At 52.1% G+C, this 18,393-nt stretch overlaps 6 protein-coding genes across 6 annotated transcripts; 2 read left to right on the top strand and 4 right to left on the bottom strand.

The window, feature by feature from the left end:
- Positions 1-45: 45 nt before the first annotated feature.
- On the bottom strand, positions 46-585 carry M436DRAFT_71862 (putative methionine-R-sulfoxide reductase SelR; the record flags this gene model as incomplete). The annotated part of the gene is made up of 3 exons (XM_013573264.1): positions 46-104; positions 158-469; positions 531-585. The coding sequence occupies 3 exons, from the start codon at positions 583-585 to the stop codon at positions 46-48; spliced, it is 426 nt and encodes a 141-aa protein (XP_013428718.1).
- Positions 586-1,306: 721 nt separating this feature from the next.
- M436DRAFT_71861 (uncharacterized protein) lies at positions 1,307-6,453 on the bottom strand (the record flags this gene model as incomplete). Its single annotated transcript, XM_013573263.1, has 4 exons — positions 1,307-3,903; positions 5,664-5,780; positions 5,835-6,319; positions 6,383-6,453. 4 exons carry the CDS (start codon positions 6,451-6,453, stop codon positions 1,307-1,309), a joined length of 3,270 nt encoding a protein of 1,089 aa, XP_013428717.1.
- Positions 6,454-7,550: 1,097 nt separating this feature from the next.
- M436DRAFT_44385 (MFS multidrug transporter-like protein) lies at positions 7,551-9,233 on the top strand (the record flags this gene model as incomplete). Its single annotated transcript, XM_013573127.1, has 1 exon — positions 7,551-9,233. One exon carries the CDS (start codon positions 7,551-7,553, stop codon positions 9,231-9,233), a length of 1,683 nt encoding a protein of 560 aa, XP_013428581.1.
- Positions 9,234-10,037: 804 nt separating this feature from the next.
- M436DRAFT_43933 (uncharacterized protein) lies at positions 10,038-13,042 on the bottom strand (the record flags this gene model as incomplete). The annotated part of the gene is made up of 4 exons (XM_013573035.1): positions 10,038-10,126; positions 10,223-11,082; positions 11,135-12,880; positions 12,945-13,042. The coding sequence occupies 4 exons, from the start codon at positions 13,040-13,042 to the stop codon at positions 10,038-10,040; spliced, it is 2,793 nt and encodes a 930-aa protein (XP_013428489.1).
- A 714-nt stretch (positions 13,043-13,756) lies between these two features.
- M436DRAFT_71869 (uncharacterized protein) lies at positions 13,757-15,460 on the top strand (the record flags this gene model as incomplete). Its single annotated transcript, XM_013573265.1, has 4 exons — positions 13,757-13,951; positions 14,005-14,148; positions 14,216-14,438; positions 14,493-15,460. The coding sequence occupies 4 exons, from the start codon at positions 13,757-13,759 to the stop codon at positions 15,458-15,460; spliced, it is 1,530 nt and encodes a 509-aa protein (XP_013428719.1).
- A 199-nt stretch (positions 15,461-15,659) lies between these two features.
- Positions 15,660-18,071, bottom strand: M436DRAFT_43955 (uncharacterized protein; the record flags this gene model as incomplete). Its single annotated transcript, XM_013573041.1, has 3 exons — positions 15,660-15,828; positions 15,889-17,132; positions 17,229-18,071. 3 exons carry the CDS (start codon positions 18,069-18,071, stop codon positions 15,660-15,662), a joined length of 2,256 nt encoding a protein of 751 aa, XP_013428495.1.
- Positions 18,072-18,393: the final 322 nt, after the last annotated feature.

Genomic DNA, 18,393 nt, shown 5'->3' with positions numbered 1-18,393 from the left:
ATGTACAACATTTTTCGTCAGGTTCGTGGCTACGTTGTGGCTTCTCTAAGCCTTGGAGTCCTTCACGGGGTCATTCTTGTTGAAGGAGAGCGAGACTCCGTTCACTATCATGTCGTCAGTACAAGCTTACAGGCAAATCGAGGAGAGAAGAACGTACCGCAGTGACGCTCATCGGTGGGAGTAGGGTATCCCTCGCCCTTGAAAACATGACCGAGGTGACCGCCGCAGTTGGAGCAAACAATCTCAGTGCGCTCCATGCCGAAAGTGCGGTCGGTGTGTCTGGTCACAGCGCCGGGCACGGCATCGAAGAAAGCGGGCCAGCCGCAGCCAGACTTGAACTTGTGGTTGGCCTTGTAGAGGGGAGTATTACAGCCAGCACAGGTGTAGACACCCTCGGAGGGCATGTGCTTGTCAAAGTCGCTGCTGTAGGGAGACTCGGTGCCCTTTTCGCGGAGGATGCGGAACTGCTCTGTTGTGCCATGGGTTAGTAGACTGTTCGCCTTGCCACTTGCAATCAAAGCATCACTCACCAGGACTCAACTGAGCCTGCCACTCCTCCTTGCCCTTTTGCAATGGGTATGTCATGTTGTTTGAGGATGAAGAGGTTCCAAAGAAAGCTCCGATGAAGGGAATGCTAGGGAAGCCCAGTTTCGCGGTAGGTCGGAGAGCTGGTCTAAGTGGTGGGGGTGCGACGCGGAAAGTGGCGTTTGAGAAGGCGTAGAAACTGCGGACTAGAGTTGGGAGCAAACGCATGAATGTGTATAAGACTGGATTTGAGGGTAAGATCCAGAGTTATATCGAATGTGAGTGGCGTGGCCAACGTGGTTTGGAAGGGAGCAGAAACAGAGAGCTAACAATGATTATGTCGACGTCATCATCTCGGACCCCTCGGCTGCCGCCGCTATGACCATCTCTTTTTGCTGCCTGTACCACCCTGCTCATGGTGTTTATCAATCTATCGACGACGATGACCATCGAAAATCTTTGTTCAGGTGGGTTGTAAGAGACGGCTCGTTGATCTCGGAACAGTTATGGGAGTTATAAATCGGAACACTGCCATATGATCGTTAGGAGACTCGTTATTCTTGACATTTTTCTTTCAGCCAAAATGCTTACAACACCTACACCCATTAATTGTAGGACAGCATTGAAAAGGTATGACAAGGAAGTTTGATCATGATATTATATTAGGAAACAGACAATGTCCAGCTTTATTTTGATTTCCTGACTCCGTTTCCAAGATTTCCATGCAAAGTACCTTTTCCTGGTTGGTGAGCTCCATTTCTGTAAGTTGAGAAAATCACGATCACGAGATGCCCAAGCCGAGGCCCTTGGGATCTGAGGGACCGCTGATACTACCGCTGGCTACACTAGTGCCGGCGATACTGCTGCTACCAGTAACACTGCTGGCTGTACCGGTGCCTTCGCTGCGGCCCCTCTCACGTATACGACGACCTTCCATAAGACCACGCAATCCGCGTTTCTGCAACCCGATGACATGGCTTTGACCGCCGTCCCAGATATCCTCATCATCACGGCCACCTTGGCGACTACTCGTGACGCTGTAAGCTGATCCAGCGGTCGAGGCCGAGTCAGGGATGTCTTCATCCTCCTCAGCCAAGCTTTCTCCACGCAGAGTCGTGCGTGTAGTACGTCCGTTGGCCATGTCAGTATCCACTCGCAGAGGATTGCGACCACCGCTGCCGTTGAGAGTCAAGGCATCAAGGCCTCCCAGACTTTGCACACGAGGCGGGTGCACACTGGTGTTGATGTCTTTGAACACAACACCTTGACCACCACCAGCCGCCATGGCTGCTGCGTTGAAGATAGCCGCAGCATTGCGGCCATCCAGCGTTTCATGAAGCCGTTCCGTAACCTCTTCAGCTAGACCGTCGATTTCATAGGGACGAGCAAGTTGAAGCAGAGAGCAGAAGATTTGAGGCGTTGCAAGATGCGAAGGTTGTTGCGGAAGCGAGCCAGTGCAGAGATAGTGAATCAGAGCCTGAAGTGTTGGCACTGTGTGAGGAAGATACAGCGTTCTTGGGCGTGAGTTTGGTGGTAGGTTCCTGACATCGGCTGGTTCCAATGTCATTGTGGTTCCAGTCACGCTGTTTGCGGTTAGAGTGGATCCATTGGAAGTAAGCGTAGGTGTGATGGTGATAGTGGAGTTGCGAGAAGCCATGGTAGCTGGCCTGAGGGTCGCAGTGTCGCCGCCCTCATTAGTAGGACCGGCACTTTCGCGCACAAGCTGGTTGAAGAAAGGGCCCCATCTGCGCCCGATGAGTCTTGAGTTCACTGGGATTCGAGTGCCATCGATAGCAAGGAAGTCCATATCGCAAAGCTCACGCGACTGAAGCATCATCTCACCCAGCTCCTCAGCACCGCTGTATAGTCTCCTTCCGCCTGCAGAGCCTTCAGAGCCGGGCTGATATTGAGGGGCACTGGCTGATACATAATCGGAAGTCGGCCAGACTTTTCTGGGGTTGTCGTATAAACCGAATGCTTCGAGCTGAACAACACACATGTTGTTAAAGTTAAGACGACGATTGTTGTAGTCGTCCACAAGGTTTCGTTTGCGATTTCCAAGGATAATGAAGGAGTTTCTTCGCTCCCACAGGACACCTCTGTTCCAGCTTCCTTGACTGAATATGCTGCTTCCACTGTCAATGCGGGCCCAAGTCAATGATCGAAGGTCCAGAGCCCATAGGGAGAATTCCTGCTTGGAGGACGTCAAGAATGTGCCGGCCACCACAAAGTTATTACCAATGACACCTCCGGTAGGGAAGCGGAGTCCAGGGGGTGTCACTGTACCCTGCATTTGTTTGTCGACGAGCGTACCGTCGCGGTTGCGAACCTGAAGCTCAAGCTTGACATCCAGGAAGTTATAATTGGTGTAGATGAGCATAGCAGAACCGGATGAGCTAAGGTCGGTGTCGTCGTCTTCATCATCATCATCATCGTCATAGTCGCCGTTGATTGATGCGCCCTCGTGACCTGCACCAACCTTGTGACTCTCCATGCTGACCAACGGCGTGACAACAGATCTGTATGCACCACAACTCCGGCCGCCAATAGGCTTGGTCGAGGTCCATTTCAGGCTGCGTAAGTTAAACACACTGATCTGCTCAATGTAGTGATTGCCACTGTCCTGACCACCAACGACGACCATCTCGGCACCACCCCTTCCATCGAGTTCCACACCGATCGAGCCTGAGTTTGGTTGAGCCCCAGAAGGGTTGTGGTGTATAGCGGACAAAGGTGCGTTAGAAGAGGCAAAGACTGCCCCTGACGGGAGAATAGCTGCGCAGTGGGCATATCGACCTTGTGGTGCCTCTCCAGTACTGATTCTTGTCCATGTATGTGATGGTATGTCGTAGATGTGCACGTCGGACATGACGCTCACCTGAGCATCAGGAGATTCGCTCTGGGCGGCAGGACCACCTTCAGGTGACATGCCTCCGTAGCATACGAGCTTGTTGTCTCCGAGAGCACACACACTGTGGAAGTACCTTGGGGGCGGGACATCACCTTTAGTCTCTATCTTCGACCAATGCCGACGAGGAAGATCAAGCTCGTAGAGATCCGAGGTCAAAGTGGGACGAGACTTTGATATCTTGCGACCTCCAAAAACATACATCTTGTCACCGAGTATTGTAGTTGTAGCTCCAACCAGAGGGTGAGGCTCCCTTCCAGTAGTACGATGAACGTTGCATACCAGGCCAGACAAGTTCGCGGTAGCCGAGGTAGCATTTGGCGTCTGAGGTGGGATGGGTGAGCCGGCAGCTGAGCGAATGGGGTGATCTGAAACATGGCTCATCGCATCCATTTCTGAGGATGATTCATAGTCGTCTCGTTTTGACACGCCAGATTGGTTGCTTGCGACTGAGAGTTGGGCGCTCGAACCTTTCCTGGAAGTAAGGTGGGATGGTGTGGGAGAGGCGAGCAAGTGATCGATCGCGTTCGTGCGAACAGAAGCAGGCGGCTGTGCCATGGTTGCTACAGACGTCCGCACGTCTTCAAAATCAGAATCTACTGCCGTGTGGAAGGAGCTTGCAGATAAACTAGGGACTGGGGAAGAAGACCGGGTCAAGTCAACATATCGTTGCCCTTCGGCACACTTTGACTCGAATGTGGTAACGGAGGAGATGTGATCACCCAGATACTGCGTTAACCCTGACGATGTTCCAGCGATGTCAACGAGTGTGACCGGTCCTACGAAACTGAATTGAGGGCGAGGTTCCCGATAGCATTCAAAGGTGGACGTTGAGCTAGAAAAGCAGATACTGGGCTCAATCAACCCAGGTGTTCGCGGTTCGCTGGAGGTGTTTACGATGATAGGTATATGTCTCGACCTTTGTGGACTTGGCGCACGTCCGCGGAAAGCCAGGTGATTCGGTTCCGGTATAAGTAGACTTCCAGTACAATGGAGAGGACTGTATGGACTCGAGTCGCAAGGATTCTCGAGCTGAAGGTGATGTTCTTTATGCCTGAATAAGATATTGGAAGCAGTTCTTCTCAGGCCCAGCCCCGATTTGGCCCCTGTTGATGCCGGCATGTTAGCGATGTGTGATTACAGAAAACAACATACGAGCGTGGGTGTGCTCATGACCAGCGCAGGTAAGATAATGCAACTCGTGGGCTTATATTTTTCGACAAGCAGTCCACCCAGGCTTCGCAAAGTGCCATGCATACTCGACAGGTGCAGATAAGATGGCCAACATATTTGAGCAGTCTGTCTTCTGGTCTGCCCAGATCGTAGCCAAACCAATCGTTCTGAGCATCTGATCTGCAACTGTGGCCTGGCCTGTTTGAAGATCCATGCATTTCTTATCCTTCCCGCGAGCTCAACACCATACCAAACGAGAATCGATATCGAAACAGAATATTGGCCAACTCTTTCTTGTGTTTGCGCGACTGGAACGATCCAAACAGGGGTGCAATTGTTGAAAACAGAGAGAGAGGAAAAGATAAAACCTACCAAAAGAGCGCAAGAATTTGTCGCCAACAAAAACACCAGACGATATAAACAGACGATCAACGGAAGCAGACGCGGCTGTACGAGGGCTTGTAGAACAACAATTCGACTGTTTGGAGGAAGGAAGGCGCGCTGGACGGGTTCCACCCTTGCCCGGAACAAGCCGTTGCTCTCAAACGGTACTCTAGCGTGGGTTGATTGCTCCTTGCAAGATCGATTTCACAAACGGATACCACTCTATATCTTCTCGCAAACAGGACCTGTGTCCAGAAATGCCTCGATCCGCTGCTCTTCTCTCTGTGGGTGTTCTATCTCTAAGGCAACTGTTTTACATTTCTCAAAGTACGCCAAGGATCAACACGGACATGGATACGAAATCGTATCCCGGGTAGGATATCTGTGGCCGACCGAAGCAAAGCGAAGTCACAGTTCTAATCTATTGCTGAAAGAGGAGTTCTAGAACATTGTTTATGGTAGTAGACATGAAATTCTTTATATCGTCATATGTATTGGATGGAGCCCTTTTCCTCGATCGACTAACAAACAAGAGTGAGGTCCGTGCCGTCAGGGCTAACTCCGTGGACCCTGGCTCGAATTTGTCCAGAACCGTCTCAATGGACCTGGCTGAACAGTGGATATCATTTGTTCTCTTTTTTTAAACACAATGGTCCGCCTTAAACGTTGGCACTCGTCTCCTCTTTGCTGAGGGGGGTGAAGCGAAGGTATGGCTTGACGACACGGATGTTGGGGAAGACCTTCTGGGCGTCCTCGGTCTTGAAGCCGGGGTGAACAATGACATCCTCACCTATTTTGACATCAGAAAGTGTAAGAGACGCAGATCAGTAGCGTGGAGACTTACCGGGAATCCAGTTGATAGGAGTGGTGATTCTGTGCTTGTCACCGGTCTGGAGAGAGTCGACAATGCGGAGGACCTCAGCAGTGTTGCGACCAGTGGAGGCGGGGTATGAGAGGATGGTGCGGATGGTCTTCTTGGGGTCGATGATGAAGACGGAGCGGATGGTGAAAGCAATACCCTTAGCGTCGACGTTGGTGGCGTCCTGGTGGTCAAGCATGTCGTAGGCGAGAGCGACCTGGCGCTCCTTGTCGCCAATGATGGGGAACTTGAGGCTAGTCTGGGAGATCTCGTTGATGTCCTTGATCCAGCCACCGTGGCTGTCGACAGTGTTGGCCGACAGACCAATGAGCTTGACACCACGCTTGGTGAACTCGGGCTCGAGCTTAGCAAAAGCACCGAGCTCGGTGGTGCAGACAGGGGTGTAGTCCTCGGGGTGAGAGAACAGAATCACCCACTTGTCGCCGATGAACTCGTGGAAGTTGATGGGACTGGAAGTGTGTCAATGCCTGGGGCGCAACAAAAAAGTACACGACACTCTTCAGGCAACTTACCCGTTGGTGGTGTCGGCATCGAAGTTGGGGGCAACGCTGCCGAGGCGGAGGGGCTCAGGTCTTCCGGACATGTTAAGTGTGAATGTGTGTGTATGGATGAGGTGAAGGAAGAAGAGTTGCTTGCAAAGGACAACAGAAGGCGAGCTCGAAGTGGGGTGAGTCGAGGGTTATTAATTCATGGCGGGACACGCCACAGGCACTAGATCTCGCATCATCTGTCTGTGCATAAAGACTCCAGCTCTTGTCGTGCTCGTCTCGTTCGCCTTCTTCCTCCTTCTACAACCCACTTCTAGGTCTTACTGAATCCTGGATAATCCTTTGACTACCTACGACACAGACCTGCTTCTTCCAATTGTACAGTAGACTCCATCCTACAGGACTTTACACAATGCGACAAGTATTTCATCCTCGAACACCCCACATACACCTCAGCAACGAGCTGCAGCGAACTCGGAGAAAGCTACCTATTGTTTGCGGAGTGGCTTGACGTCAGCGCTTTGTGATTGGTCGGAAATGGCGTATAACTCGACCCAAGACATTCAGGTATCGGACCCCACAGTTTCCCAAGCCACTCGAGTACGGACGCTTCAAAGAGCTTCCATGTGAGATGAGCAGCATCTCCAATCGCTTTCACGGAAAGTTCAGAAGCTCTGTCGCGGTCCACACATTTTTGTGAGGCGGTGTGTCACCGAAGACGAAAGCCAGGTAATTGGCCGACAGCAGCAGTCTTGATAATTCAGTCATGGTTTGGAGCGCTGCGAGCAGCATCCTTCGCCATGGGACTGAGAGTTGCTCAAACGGCCATCTCCAGAGAGACCGATTCTCTTGGCAGGTGTACTCACAACTTTGCACGTTCTTATGACTTGCTGTGGTTGTATTTCTGGCAGTTGCAGTAACCAAACCGTCAAGCATGATTTCCAAGCAAAGGGCCAAAGGAAAAAGGTACTCGACCTGAGGTAAACTTCATGCGAGGTCGGCCGTCATACCCGCAATATGCGCATCTCCGCTACCCTTTCGGTATTCGGTAACCACTGCAATGTGGAGTCATGTTCTGCCTGTTCAACAATTATTCTGCGGCTCTGCTTACCTATCACTTTTCCATCACTGACCTCGCTGTTCTGTTTATCGCTGTCCATGAGCAGCATGACACCCATCTGCTCTCGCAACTATGAGCGTGAATCCTGAGATACATCTATCAAGGTCTCCTCCAGACTACGCCACTGAGAAAGCCCAACATGACGACGATAAAAAATCCCCGGATGGCTCTTTGAACATATCGCCGGCACACACTCTGTCTAGCACAGACGACATCACCTACCACTACTTGGATTTCGAAACGCCAATACCCCGCCCTTCGTACCTCTCAGCGCCATACGATCTACGCACGACACCGCCAGCGGAACCAGATCTCAAGAAATATGAGTCACCGTTCAAATGGTCAAAGAGCAGGAAACGCGCGATAACCTGGCTCTCATGTCTCGCGACGACAGTCACAGCATATGCGGCTGGCAGCTATACTGCTGGTGATGCGCAGATGGAACAAGAATGGGGCGTGTCCCGCGTTGCCATTACAGTAGGAGTGACTATCTTCACCACTGGTTTCGCCATCGCACCCATGATACTTGCCCCGTTCTCTGAGATCAACGGACGCCGGCCTATGTTCGTGGTCACTGGTATCCTATATGTTATCTTCCAGGTCTGCTGTGCCGTCACCCGGTCCTATGGTGGGATGCTTGTTTCACGATTCCTCAAAGGCTGTGCATCTAGTACATTCAGTACCATGGTAGGTGGTGTGGTCAGTGATATCTACCATGCCGAGGACCGCAATACTGCCATGGCTCTCTTCAGTGGCGCGGCACTGTTCGGAACAGGTTTGGGACCTTTGGTATCATCATTCGTGGCCTATCATACAACGTGGAGGTGGATTTTCTACCTGCAGGTCATCACTTGCGGAACCGTTCAAATTCTGGTTATCTTGTTCTTCAAGGAAACACGAGGCTCGGTGTTGTTATCGAAGAAGGCCAAATGTCTCAACAAGTACTACGATCAGCTCGAAGCAGCAGGCTTCACTGGCGTCGACATGCGCGAATCAGTTTCAGGCAAAATTACATCTCAGAGGATACGCTGGAAAGTAAAGAGCGACGAGGAACGCGCCAGCCTGCTACAGATGATCAAAATCTCGCTGGTTCGACCCTTCCACCTTCTCTTCACAGAACCGGTTGTCTTTTTCTTCAGTCTATGGGTTGCATTTTCATGGGCGATTCTCTACTTGACATTCGGCGCCATCCCCGTCATCTTCACAGCATCCCACAACTTCAACCTCTACGAAACAGGCTCAGTGTTCGCCGCCATCAGCATTGCCTCCATAATCTCAACCATCATCTCCATCCTCGGCGATAAATGGACAAAACGCCGTTTCCCTCACCTCGGCGACTCTCCAGAAGGCCGTTTATATTTCGCCTGCGCACAAAGTATCCTTTTACCCGTCGGCCTCTTCTGGCTCGCCTGGACATCAGGCCCCAATGTGCATTGGATCGTCCCCACCCTCGCCATCGGTTGCGCTACCATGGGTATTTTCAGCATCTACCTCGCTGTATTCAACTATCTAGCCGATACCTATCACCGCTACGCAAGCTCTGCATTGGCAGCACAGAGTTTCTGTCGCAACATGCTGGGAGGAGCTTTTCCGCTGTTTGTGCCGCAGATGTTTAAGGCTATGACGTTTCAGGGTGCTGGCAGTTTGTTAGGTGGGATCGGTGCGGTGTTGACGTTGGTCCCTTTTGCGTTGCTCATCTGGGGCCCGAAGATTAGAGCGAGGAGCAAATTCGCGAGTGAGATTATGGATAAATAATGAGTCTTGGTAGACAATGCTATGGATCGGCAAAAACTCGTTGCACGCAAGCAATATACCCTATACCCGCGTTCCCTCTGATCGACGTGGCCCTACCTTCCTGTGTGCAAGCATGTAATACATATATCTATAATAATGCACAATACTTCCAAGAACCAGGATTAGCCCCGTCGAAAAGCAAAGCACTCTAGACTTTCTCTAGACACACCCCCAACTCGAAGATCACTGTGCCTTGGTATAATGAGGTCATCACTCCAGACCATACATGAGAAAAGCGCGTGATTCATGCTCCCCTTGAAGATGACGCCTCTATCTAACATTCTGCTCCTCAGATGCCTGAAGCTATCGAACTGCATAATGCCTTCAGCGTGGAGAAAGGCATACACTAAGAGTCTCTACGACATCGTGTCTAAACGAACTCGTCTACAACCTCGAAAGTACTCTGCTTTCACACAGCTACTTACGTAACATATCTGTACACGAGGATGATGTCCAACGAACATGATAATTCCATAGAGCAATGCCTGAGGACGGACAAAATGGACAGAAAAAGTAGTACACAGATTGAAAAGCACACTCACGTCTGCCAACCGCATAGCAAAGGAAAAAGTGGTATTCGAAGAACATAAAAGGACAGTTGGTTTTCCATGTTAATCCTCGCAAACGCTATGAGAAGAAAGCTCCAACTTGAACGGGGAGCAAAAGAAACAGAAATCAAAGACGCCACTCTGCATATCATCGTAAACCTTCCCAAGGACCCGAATTGCCCGGTAAATCTGGATCAGAAAAGAAAGAGCGAATCATCTAACCTCCACCAGCAGCGATAGCACAGAGGACAGCGGTAAGATGGTCCTTCAAAGTGGGGTTGTGTGCCATGGCGAAGAAGAGCTTCTCTCTGATGGGATCAAAGATCTTTCTCATGAGCTCGGCCGAGGGTGGAACGGGAGACTCGGGCATAGCGACAGCAATCTCATCGTCTTCGCCGTCACGGTGGGGCTGCTCACCGTCATCAGCAGGATGAGCTCTTTCTTCGGCGGCGACAGCGGCGGCGGCAGCTCCGTTCGCACTGGGCGCCATCTTACGCACACCGCGAGCAATGTTGCGCAAAACAAGCGCAGACCCCAATGGCAGGCCAGCAGCCTCATTGCGCTCGTCTGCCATGGTGCGGTACCAGATGCGGTTGCTGGGAACAGGCTCTTCAACGTCCTTTGAGTTGTGCTGGTTCTGACGTCTTTGCTCGGCTAGGGGAGCACTGTCCGGCAGATGGGTGTTGATGTGACGAGCCATCAGTGCGAGGGCGACAGGCAGGCTATGGTCAGAAAGTTTGCGAGAACAACTGCTCCACTTGCAATTGTATGGCGCGAAAGCGTCGGCTGTAGCAAAGTCAAAAGCAGCGATCTTTGAGCTGCTCTGTAGTAGCTGCGGAGCGTCGCCGTTGACAGTGGTTGGTGCCTTCTTTGGGATGTTCAGGTGAGAGGACAAGATGTGCTCCCAAAGCTTCGGGCCGTTGAGGAAGAACTCGCCACACTCCTTGCCGCTCTCGTTGGCAAAGATGGCGATGTTCTCTTGTGCGACATCTGTGGGATTAGTGCGCCAGTTGCACTTCACCAGGTCCTTGCCCTCGATGTCATGGGCGATCTTGCGGGGCCTGATGCCTTTAATCACGTATTTGTTGTGAGCAACTTGAGCAGATGCGCCAGTAAAGGTGTTCGAGACATTCTTAATGAACTCTCCTGCTATGAGGTTTCCATGAGTCGGCGAATACTTGAGGAACGTGGCTTGGTACGACTGCCAGAGGTGTATCTGCGTCATTTCGGAATCGGGGTCTATCTCGAAGCACATACGCAACCTATATCTGTTAAAATCGTCGAGATATGTATGCATGGGTGAACATCACTTACCAGCGTGAACTGCGGTCAGGCTCGGTGTATTGCAGTAGCGACTCGACAACATCTTGACACAGGCGTGGGACGTGAGCTGAGCTTTCCGAATCGTAATGAGGCTCTGAAGGGCGAGGCTTGTGCATCTTAGGCACCTCCATCTTTGCGTTGTAGAGCAACAGATCGGAAAGCTGTTTGACAAGATTCTGGACGTCGGCATCAAGTGCCAGGGTCTCGACATTGTCGGCAATACTGGTGTACTGGAAGAGGAAGTCCAAGCATGCAGAACGCAACTCTTCATCAGGCAGCATCATCCAATCAGGCAACTTCTGGACGATCTCCAGGGGAACCATCTCAAGCCGCTTGTTCTCCTCGTAGACCATGCCAAGTCTAGCGATGGCACGCAGCGAGGTGACGATTCTGCCACGGTCATTGGATTCGAGTTGGGCAAGTAGGGTTTCGTAGAGCAGGTCGGTGGCGTCAAGATCGTAGTGCTTTGTGAGCTGCTCGATGGTCTCGAGAGCATAGTACTGCAGCTCCACCAAAGCGGGGTGGACTGGTAGGTTGAGCACGATGCAAAAGTAGTCGCGCAGAAGGGGCAGCTTGGCGATGTATTGAGCGTTTTCGTCTAGCATCACCATGTTGCGAATGACGAGACCGGATTCAGTAATGAGACGCAGCGCCTGTCTGAACTCGGCAGTCTCGACGGTACTCGCAATGTCGAGTGGAACAGCAGCTTGCAGCTTCTGTAGCAGGTCGGGCGTGCCGTTGATGGCATCCAAAGTACGCGGACCAGTGGCTTCGTCATACGAGATGATCCACTGAAGGTCGTAGAAGAGAGAGGTCACCTGCAACAGCTTGCTGGCAAGAGCCTCAGCCAGACCAGGAAACTGATCGAAGCGGTACTTGTCGCCTCGTTCGTGAGAAATCTTGACAAGATGATGCAAGGCGTATTCTTCCTCTTCTGGCAGGCCAGACTGCAGGGCAAGCTGAGCGCGAACGTAGATGTTGGGGCCGATAAAACCAGTGCCTGGCAGCATGAGACCTCTATGTTTCTTTGCGACGTGGCTGGCCTGTGCCTCCTGTTCTTGCTTGCGCTTCAGACGATAGTACTCTGAATTGTTGGCCGGGGTGGTGACGGGCTTGAGCGTCAGCGGCAGCAGCTGCTGGGGCTCGTAGGTTGCTAGAGTCATCGGGGTGGTGTTGGCATAGGCAGGGGATGGTGAGGCGGGAGTCTGCGATGTGTGGTGGCCCTGGTTGCGGGTTTGGCGAGGCGCGGTCGTGTCGGGCTGATAAGGAATCCGCTGCGGCGGCGCAGTACGCAGTCCCCGGGTGGACCGTACGCTTCCGGGATCTCCGTTGTCGTGCTGATCCTTGGTAGCCTCGTCGTTGTCCGATGAGTTTCCGTTTGCGCCGCGGGTCTCCTTGGTTGTCGAGTTTGGGAAGTTCTCCAATGTCCTCGACATGACGTCTCCACCCTTTGCCGTCACATCTTCAATGACCTCCTTTGGTGGTGGCTCTTTGCCCCAATGCGTCGAAATCTCGTACGCTACCAGGTTGTAGTAGTACGCTCTCTTGACCAGGAAGGCAGCGCCGGCCAGGTTCTTGATGCCAGGCAGAAGTTCGTCCGCAATCTTTCTCCACATGAGAGGCTTCTTCTTTGTGTCTGAGACCAAGTCGTAGCCTCCTTCTGCCACAACGCGATTGTATAATTTCAGAAGATCGATTAGCTGATTCTCGACCTTAGGCTCGTTTTCCATGGTAGTGCTGCGCATTATATCAGAACTCGCTCCTGTGGTAGTTTCGATCGAACGGCTGCCAGACGACCTACCCTCTTTTCTCATGATATACAGCGAGTTCCTCGAGGAACTTCTCGTACTCCTCGGTCCTCTCGATGGTGGAATCATTGCCGATCCTCTTAGGAGGCATGTCGGCGGCTGTTCAGCTCTCGAGGGAGCTGTCGGTCTTGTCGATTACCTGACGAAAGAAGCAGGCTGATAGAACAGTCGGAGCGGGCACATCAGAGGTCGGCGCAATGATGGTCGCTCTTTCGCGACGCGTCCGAGTTGCACCTTCCTTGCGCCGACCAGCGCGCTGTCGCCGATCGGCTTTCCTCCACACTTCGGGACATCTTCGGAGTTCCCATACCTATATCACGCAGGTACACTCGCCTTGCGAGGGCAGCGAGGCTTCAAGTCAAAATGAGCAGACTCCTCATACTTAACTGACCCTCTGATATAGACTTTGCAGCTGGTCGCAGGAATCCGGGTTGAGTATGGCGGGTAAAGAGAGGGGGAGCCAGGCTCCTTGCTCGTCACAAGCTCTTTCCTCAGACCCATATGCTCCTCCGTGCTTTCCTCCTCGAGTCTGGCTACTAATGGCACATGCAAGAGCGAAAGGCCCTCTGATTACATAATCTGAGGGTCTTTCCCTTATCAATTCGACTCTAGTAGAATATCACCTTGTCGTGACAAGATAAGATCGAGTTACAGCCAGTCCTTCATCAATCTATACCCCCATTTTGTACTTGCCCAGCACAAAGATTGTGCCCGATAATCTGGTGCAGCTGCGCTCGGCTATCGTTGAAGTGCTTCTCCAGACAAGGTTCAAGCAACTTCGATTTCCCGAGTCCACTACTCGAGCATGGCAAGTCAGGATGGCCTCTTCGGTCGTTCATTGTTGTGTCAACCTATCCTCAAGTTCTCACATTCCACTCTTCCTCGCACTGCGAGTCCCTCTGGCTGGAACCATATTCAAGCTTCGGATCTATTTGCTCTGATTGAACAGCTCGATCACAATGACATACAACTCAGAATCGTCCATGGAACCAATGATCTGGTAAGCCGTTTGTTGTACGACGATGCTCTCGGATACTTATAGAAATATTGTAGGAGACCCTTCCACTTACTGCCATCATCCAAGAGACCAAGGAAATACACAGACGACACCCAGAACAATCTCACGAATCTCTGCCTATATTTGGCCTGACCAAAGGCACTGCTCTGGCTGTTCGCTATTTCTGCCAGAACGATCAGGTACGTGGCATGGTATTGATCTATTTTCTTGAAGACCAGATATCAACATCGTGGTTTCCCGTTGCAGATCAGACGCATTCAACTGCGTTTCGCCGATGATGCCTCCTGCAACAAAGCTGTTCGGCTTCTTTCTAGCCACGGTCTCATGTTCTCTATGCAACATACCAAGCAAGTTACACATGTTCAAGCTCGGCCCGTGACAGCCAACTCGTACATGAATCGACAAGCTTCTGTACAGTCTGCCCGCTTCGACCGTGAAACATCTTCGATCATTGTTCCGACTGTACAAGGTATGGTTGTTGTGTTTGTCCTCCCTCAGTAGACTAGAGAGTTGACAAATGCAGATGCTTTCCAATCAACCACCTCATATGAACAGCAGCAGTCGAGTCAACACACCAACGATCTGGCCAACTCACACATGTTCACCTCGTCACCGGGTCTAAAAGTGTATCAAACCACGAACATCACGAGACAGCCAACATTTGCTCCGATCCGCACGAGCGTAGAGCCAACGGAAAGACCTTCGACCGCACCGATCGAGTGGCCATCAGACATGACCAGGAAAATGTTACCTCCTCGCAGAGAACTTCCTTGGCCCAAACCATCCAGCAGTCCTGCAAAGACGGAGATGCTGCCTCCTCTCCCTAAGCCAAGTTATGCTTCGGAAGCTACAAAACCAGATCAGCCAATGCAAGAAAGAGCCTCAAGTCGTGCCTCGCCAGAAACAAAGGTTCATGCAGGAATTACAAGACTCACTACTCCTCATGGGCCCACAAGATTCGAGCCTCCAGCATCCCGCATGTACAACTTCCAATTGAGCGATGACTCTATGACAGTGGACAGTGAAACTCCTAGATACGGCAATGCTGCACCTTCAACTCTGAGTCCGGAGATGAAACAGGACACTATTGCGAGCTCAGATCGACTTCACCGCAGCAGCGCGAGTCCTGTCCATTTCACCGGCTACAATACGATCAAGGAAACGCCCTTGAGTCCAGAACGTTCCACCTACTCGAGTCCCGATCAAATGTCGTCCTCCAGCCCATCAGAAAGACGCAGCGAGCGCCTCGCTCAGAAGCACAGTCAGCAGAATCCAGAAGTGCAAGATGTTGAAATGACAACAGCAGATTCGCCGCAGCAAAGTGCACAAGACGTACTGAAACAATACGCCGAACAGCCTGATGAGACTCGTAAAAAGGCCATCGAGCAGTTCATCCTGGCCAGTATCGAAGACGACAATTTCTTGGAACTGTGTGTTGATGTTGAGGCATGTTGGCAGCGCCAGCTGCTGGACAGACGTATTCACCGTTGATGGTGAACACCGATAATTGCTTCGAGAAGCGTTGTATGACTTATGATGCATGCATACATACATAGAGATGTATATTCGATGATAGACATGGCTGACGATAATGCTGATTGCTAAACTACAAGAGAAGGAAACGAAGTGTGGCTGTTTACGAATAGTTTTGATACCGAATATTATGTAGCGATTCATGTATACGATCATCTCACTTCGAGACAAACATACCCTGCCCCAGAGCAGTAAGATACCCATATCTCGTCAACATGGTCGGGTCGAACTTGCCAGGTCTCCCATTCTCCCCAGCCACGCTGGTAGCAGCAACATTCCCTTGCGCAGAACTAGGTGTCAATGTCCCACTACCACCCTCACCAGCACTCGCGTGCGCCAAATGCTGCAACCCGGGTGGCAACTGCTCAACACCCCCAAGAATCAACTGCAACTTATTCCTCTTCTGCACAATCAAATCTCTGATCGCCGAATCCCATCCCGTAGACTTTTCATGCCCAGCTAAGCCGCGGCCAAATCCCAAAGCTTCGGAGATTTGCTCGAGTCCTCTGATGGCTTCGGCGCGTGTCTTTTCTATATCGACGAGTTCGCACAAAGTCATTGCTGCGAGGGCTGCGAAGTGGTGGTTTAGTGGCGTGATGGGTGTTTGGCGTTGATTCAGCACTGTGGCTACTTTGACCGCATGGCCGATGAGTTCTGTAGGTTCGGTGGTGGGGTTTAGTCGTTTGATGAGGAGATGGCAGTGGTGATAAGATAAGTGGACTAGATTCAACGAGCCCCAGACACTTTCTACCGACTCGCGGAAGCGGTCGATCTCGCCGGCTAGAGTCAAGCCTAGGAGTGAAGAGGCTGGGTTCGAAGGGGCCATGACGTTGGTTTCTGGTGTTTTTGTGGTTGTGAGGATGGCGGCGAGGTGGCCTATAATGAAGGAGAGGCGCGCTAGATGGTATGTTGACTCGCCGAGTAGGATTTGATCTTCGGGGAGCAACACTACACTGTTCTCGGGAAGTTTGAGCAGATCCGAAGTGCTGGAAGCGTGCCAGCGGTCGAGAATGAATAACACCCACCATACTCTTCTTGACAGTCTTTCTTCGGAATCCGGATCGCCTTCGGTTGCGTAACGTTCGCGTGGTCGCACCAGATTGATCTCCAATTGTCCTGCGACTCCAGCAGCTCTTCCCAGCCACTCTGCTCGTGAAGGGCCAGCTTGACCTCTAACTGTCGCGGGACCGTGGTTGTCTGATTCTAGAGCCATCAACAAGAGAGTTTGCAGGTAGACCAGATTAGTACCACTGTTATGCGTAGCCGGATTCTCGAAAGGGTAACCAGCAAGTAACTCGGCAGCTCGCTTCATCATAGGAGCGTACGTGTGTTGAGGACGAAGATTTGATGAAAAGCTAGGAAAGGTGCGCATTGTGCACTCGAGGACGGTCAAGAAAGCCTCTCGTAGTGTTAGGGGGCATTCGGCAAGGCGCATACGGAGACGGTGTTTCGAGTGAGGTAGTAGTGGAAAGGTTTGGTGTATAGTGCGATAGTACTCGTCAACTACTTCTTCATCCCATTCGACTAAAGTGGGCACACCTGCTTGGGTGTCGAAAGGGGTACTAACACTCTCGTGACGCCTCGTGTCTCCACCATACTTGAAGAAGGGTTGTGAATTGACAGGTTGTGGCTGAGGTGTGGACCTTGTTTCTTGACGGTAGTTTGACTGCATGGGATAGGGCGACATTTGTGGATCGCGAGAATATGGGTTTCCGTAGGCATGAACAGGGGCTGAAGCGGAAGAAGGCTGGGTCATGTGTTGTGTGGGCGGCGGCGGTGGAGCGGGTCTTGGAGCCAGAACAGGTTGAGGGTCGATGACTATCGTCTCTGTTTGTGAATGTCTCCGTTTCTGGCCAGCTTGACAGGGCGGTGAAGCATGTTCGCGCGTGGCATAGGCGGCTTCGGCAAGCAAAGACTGCAGTTCCTGGTCGACGTGTCCATGTTGCTGCGGTTGCATCTGGCCCTCAAGGGCGTTCAGGCGTTCGGCGAGCTCTTTGATATAGCCCTTGCTAGGACCCCGCTTAAGAGGCTGACGACTGAAAGCACACGTGTAGTTGCCGCGCTTGCAGTTGGTGCATGTCTCATGCTCGTTCAGGGCATCGCAACGGATCTTCTTACGGCGGCACTCGTCGCACGCGCGACTGACCTTGCTCCGCTTGTCCCGATTGTTGTCGGCAGCATGTTGGCTGGGTGGAGGACTCGTGTGGTCCGAGAAGAGGTCGGGGTTCACGGCGTGTTGCGAGGGCGAGGTGAGTTGGGACTGCGAAGGCAGTGGAGCTTGCTGGGCGTGTTGCTGCTGCTGCTGCTGCTGGACACGATGTGCCTGTTGTCTCTGTTGGTGGAGGTCATCGTGGGGTTGCGGCGAGTGCTGATGCGACGTGTTGGCCGACTCGTGAGTTGAGTGATTCAGACCGAGCGACCTGCTCAGCTCGGCGCGCAGGGCCAGGTCATCATCAATCTCGGGCGGCGGTAGAGGGTGCGTGGTACCGTTATGCGACTGGCTATAGTAGGGCCCTAGAGAGGGGTCGACCACGGTCGGAGATGCGTATGGGCTATGTCCGTTGGCCATCTACAAGAGGGTCGCGCGGAGTGGTTGCGGTGAGATGTGGGGGGAGAGAGTTATACAACCAATATCTCAATCTCCATGCCGACTTGGCCGAACACGCTCAACCATCATCATCACCCCCATGGCGTTGTAGGACCACGGCTACAGCAACGACTGCCGACTCCCTATTCTTCCGGCCTGGTCGATTTACTCCAAATATCTTGCCCATACCGACTCATCCCGGATCATTGTTTAGCCATTGCCGAGCGCCCGCCCCTCTCCATCCTTCGTCTTTGCCAGACCGCCAGACCTGCCGCAACTTGAGACCACGCCTGCCTAATTTAAC

Source organism: Aureobasidium namibiae (assembly GCF_000721765.1).
Source record: "Aureobasidium namibiae CBS 147.97 unplaced genomic scaffold scaffold_6, whole genome shotgun sequence".
NCBI lineage: Eukaryota > Fungi > Ascomycota > Dothideomycetes > Dothideales > Saccotheciaceae > Aureobasidium > Aureobasidium namibiae.
The sequence above is the reverse complement of the archived record's forward strand: the minus strand, read 5'-3'. Positions and strand labels throughout refer to the sequence as shown.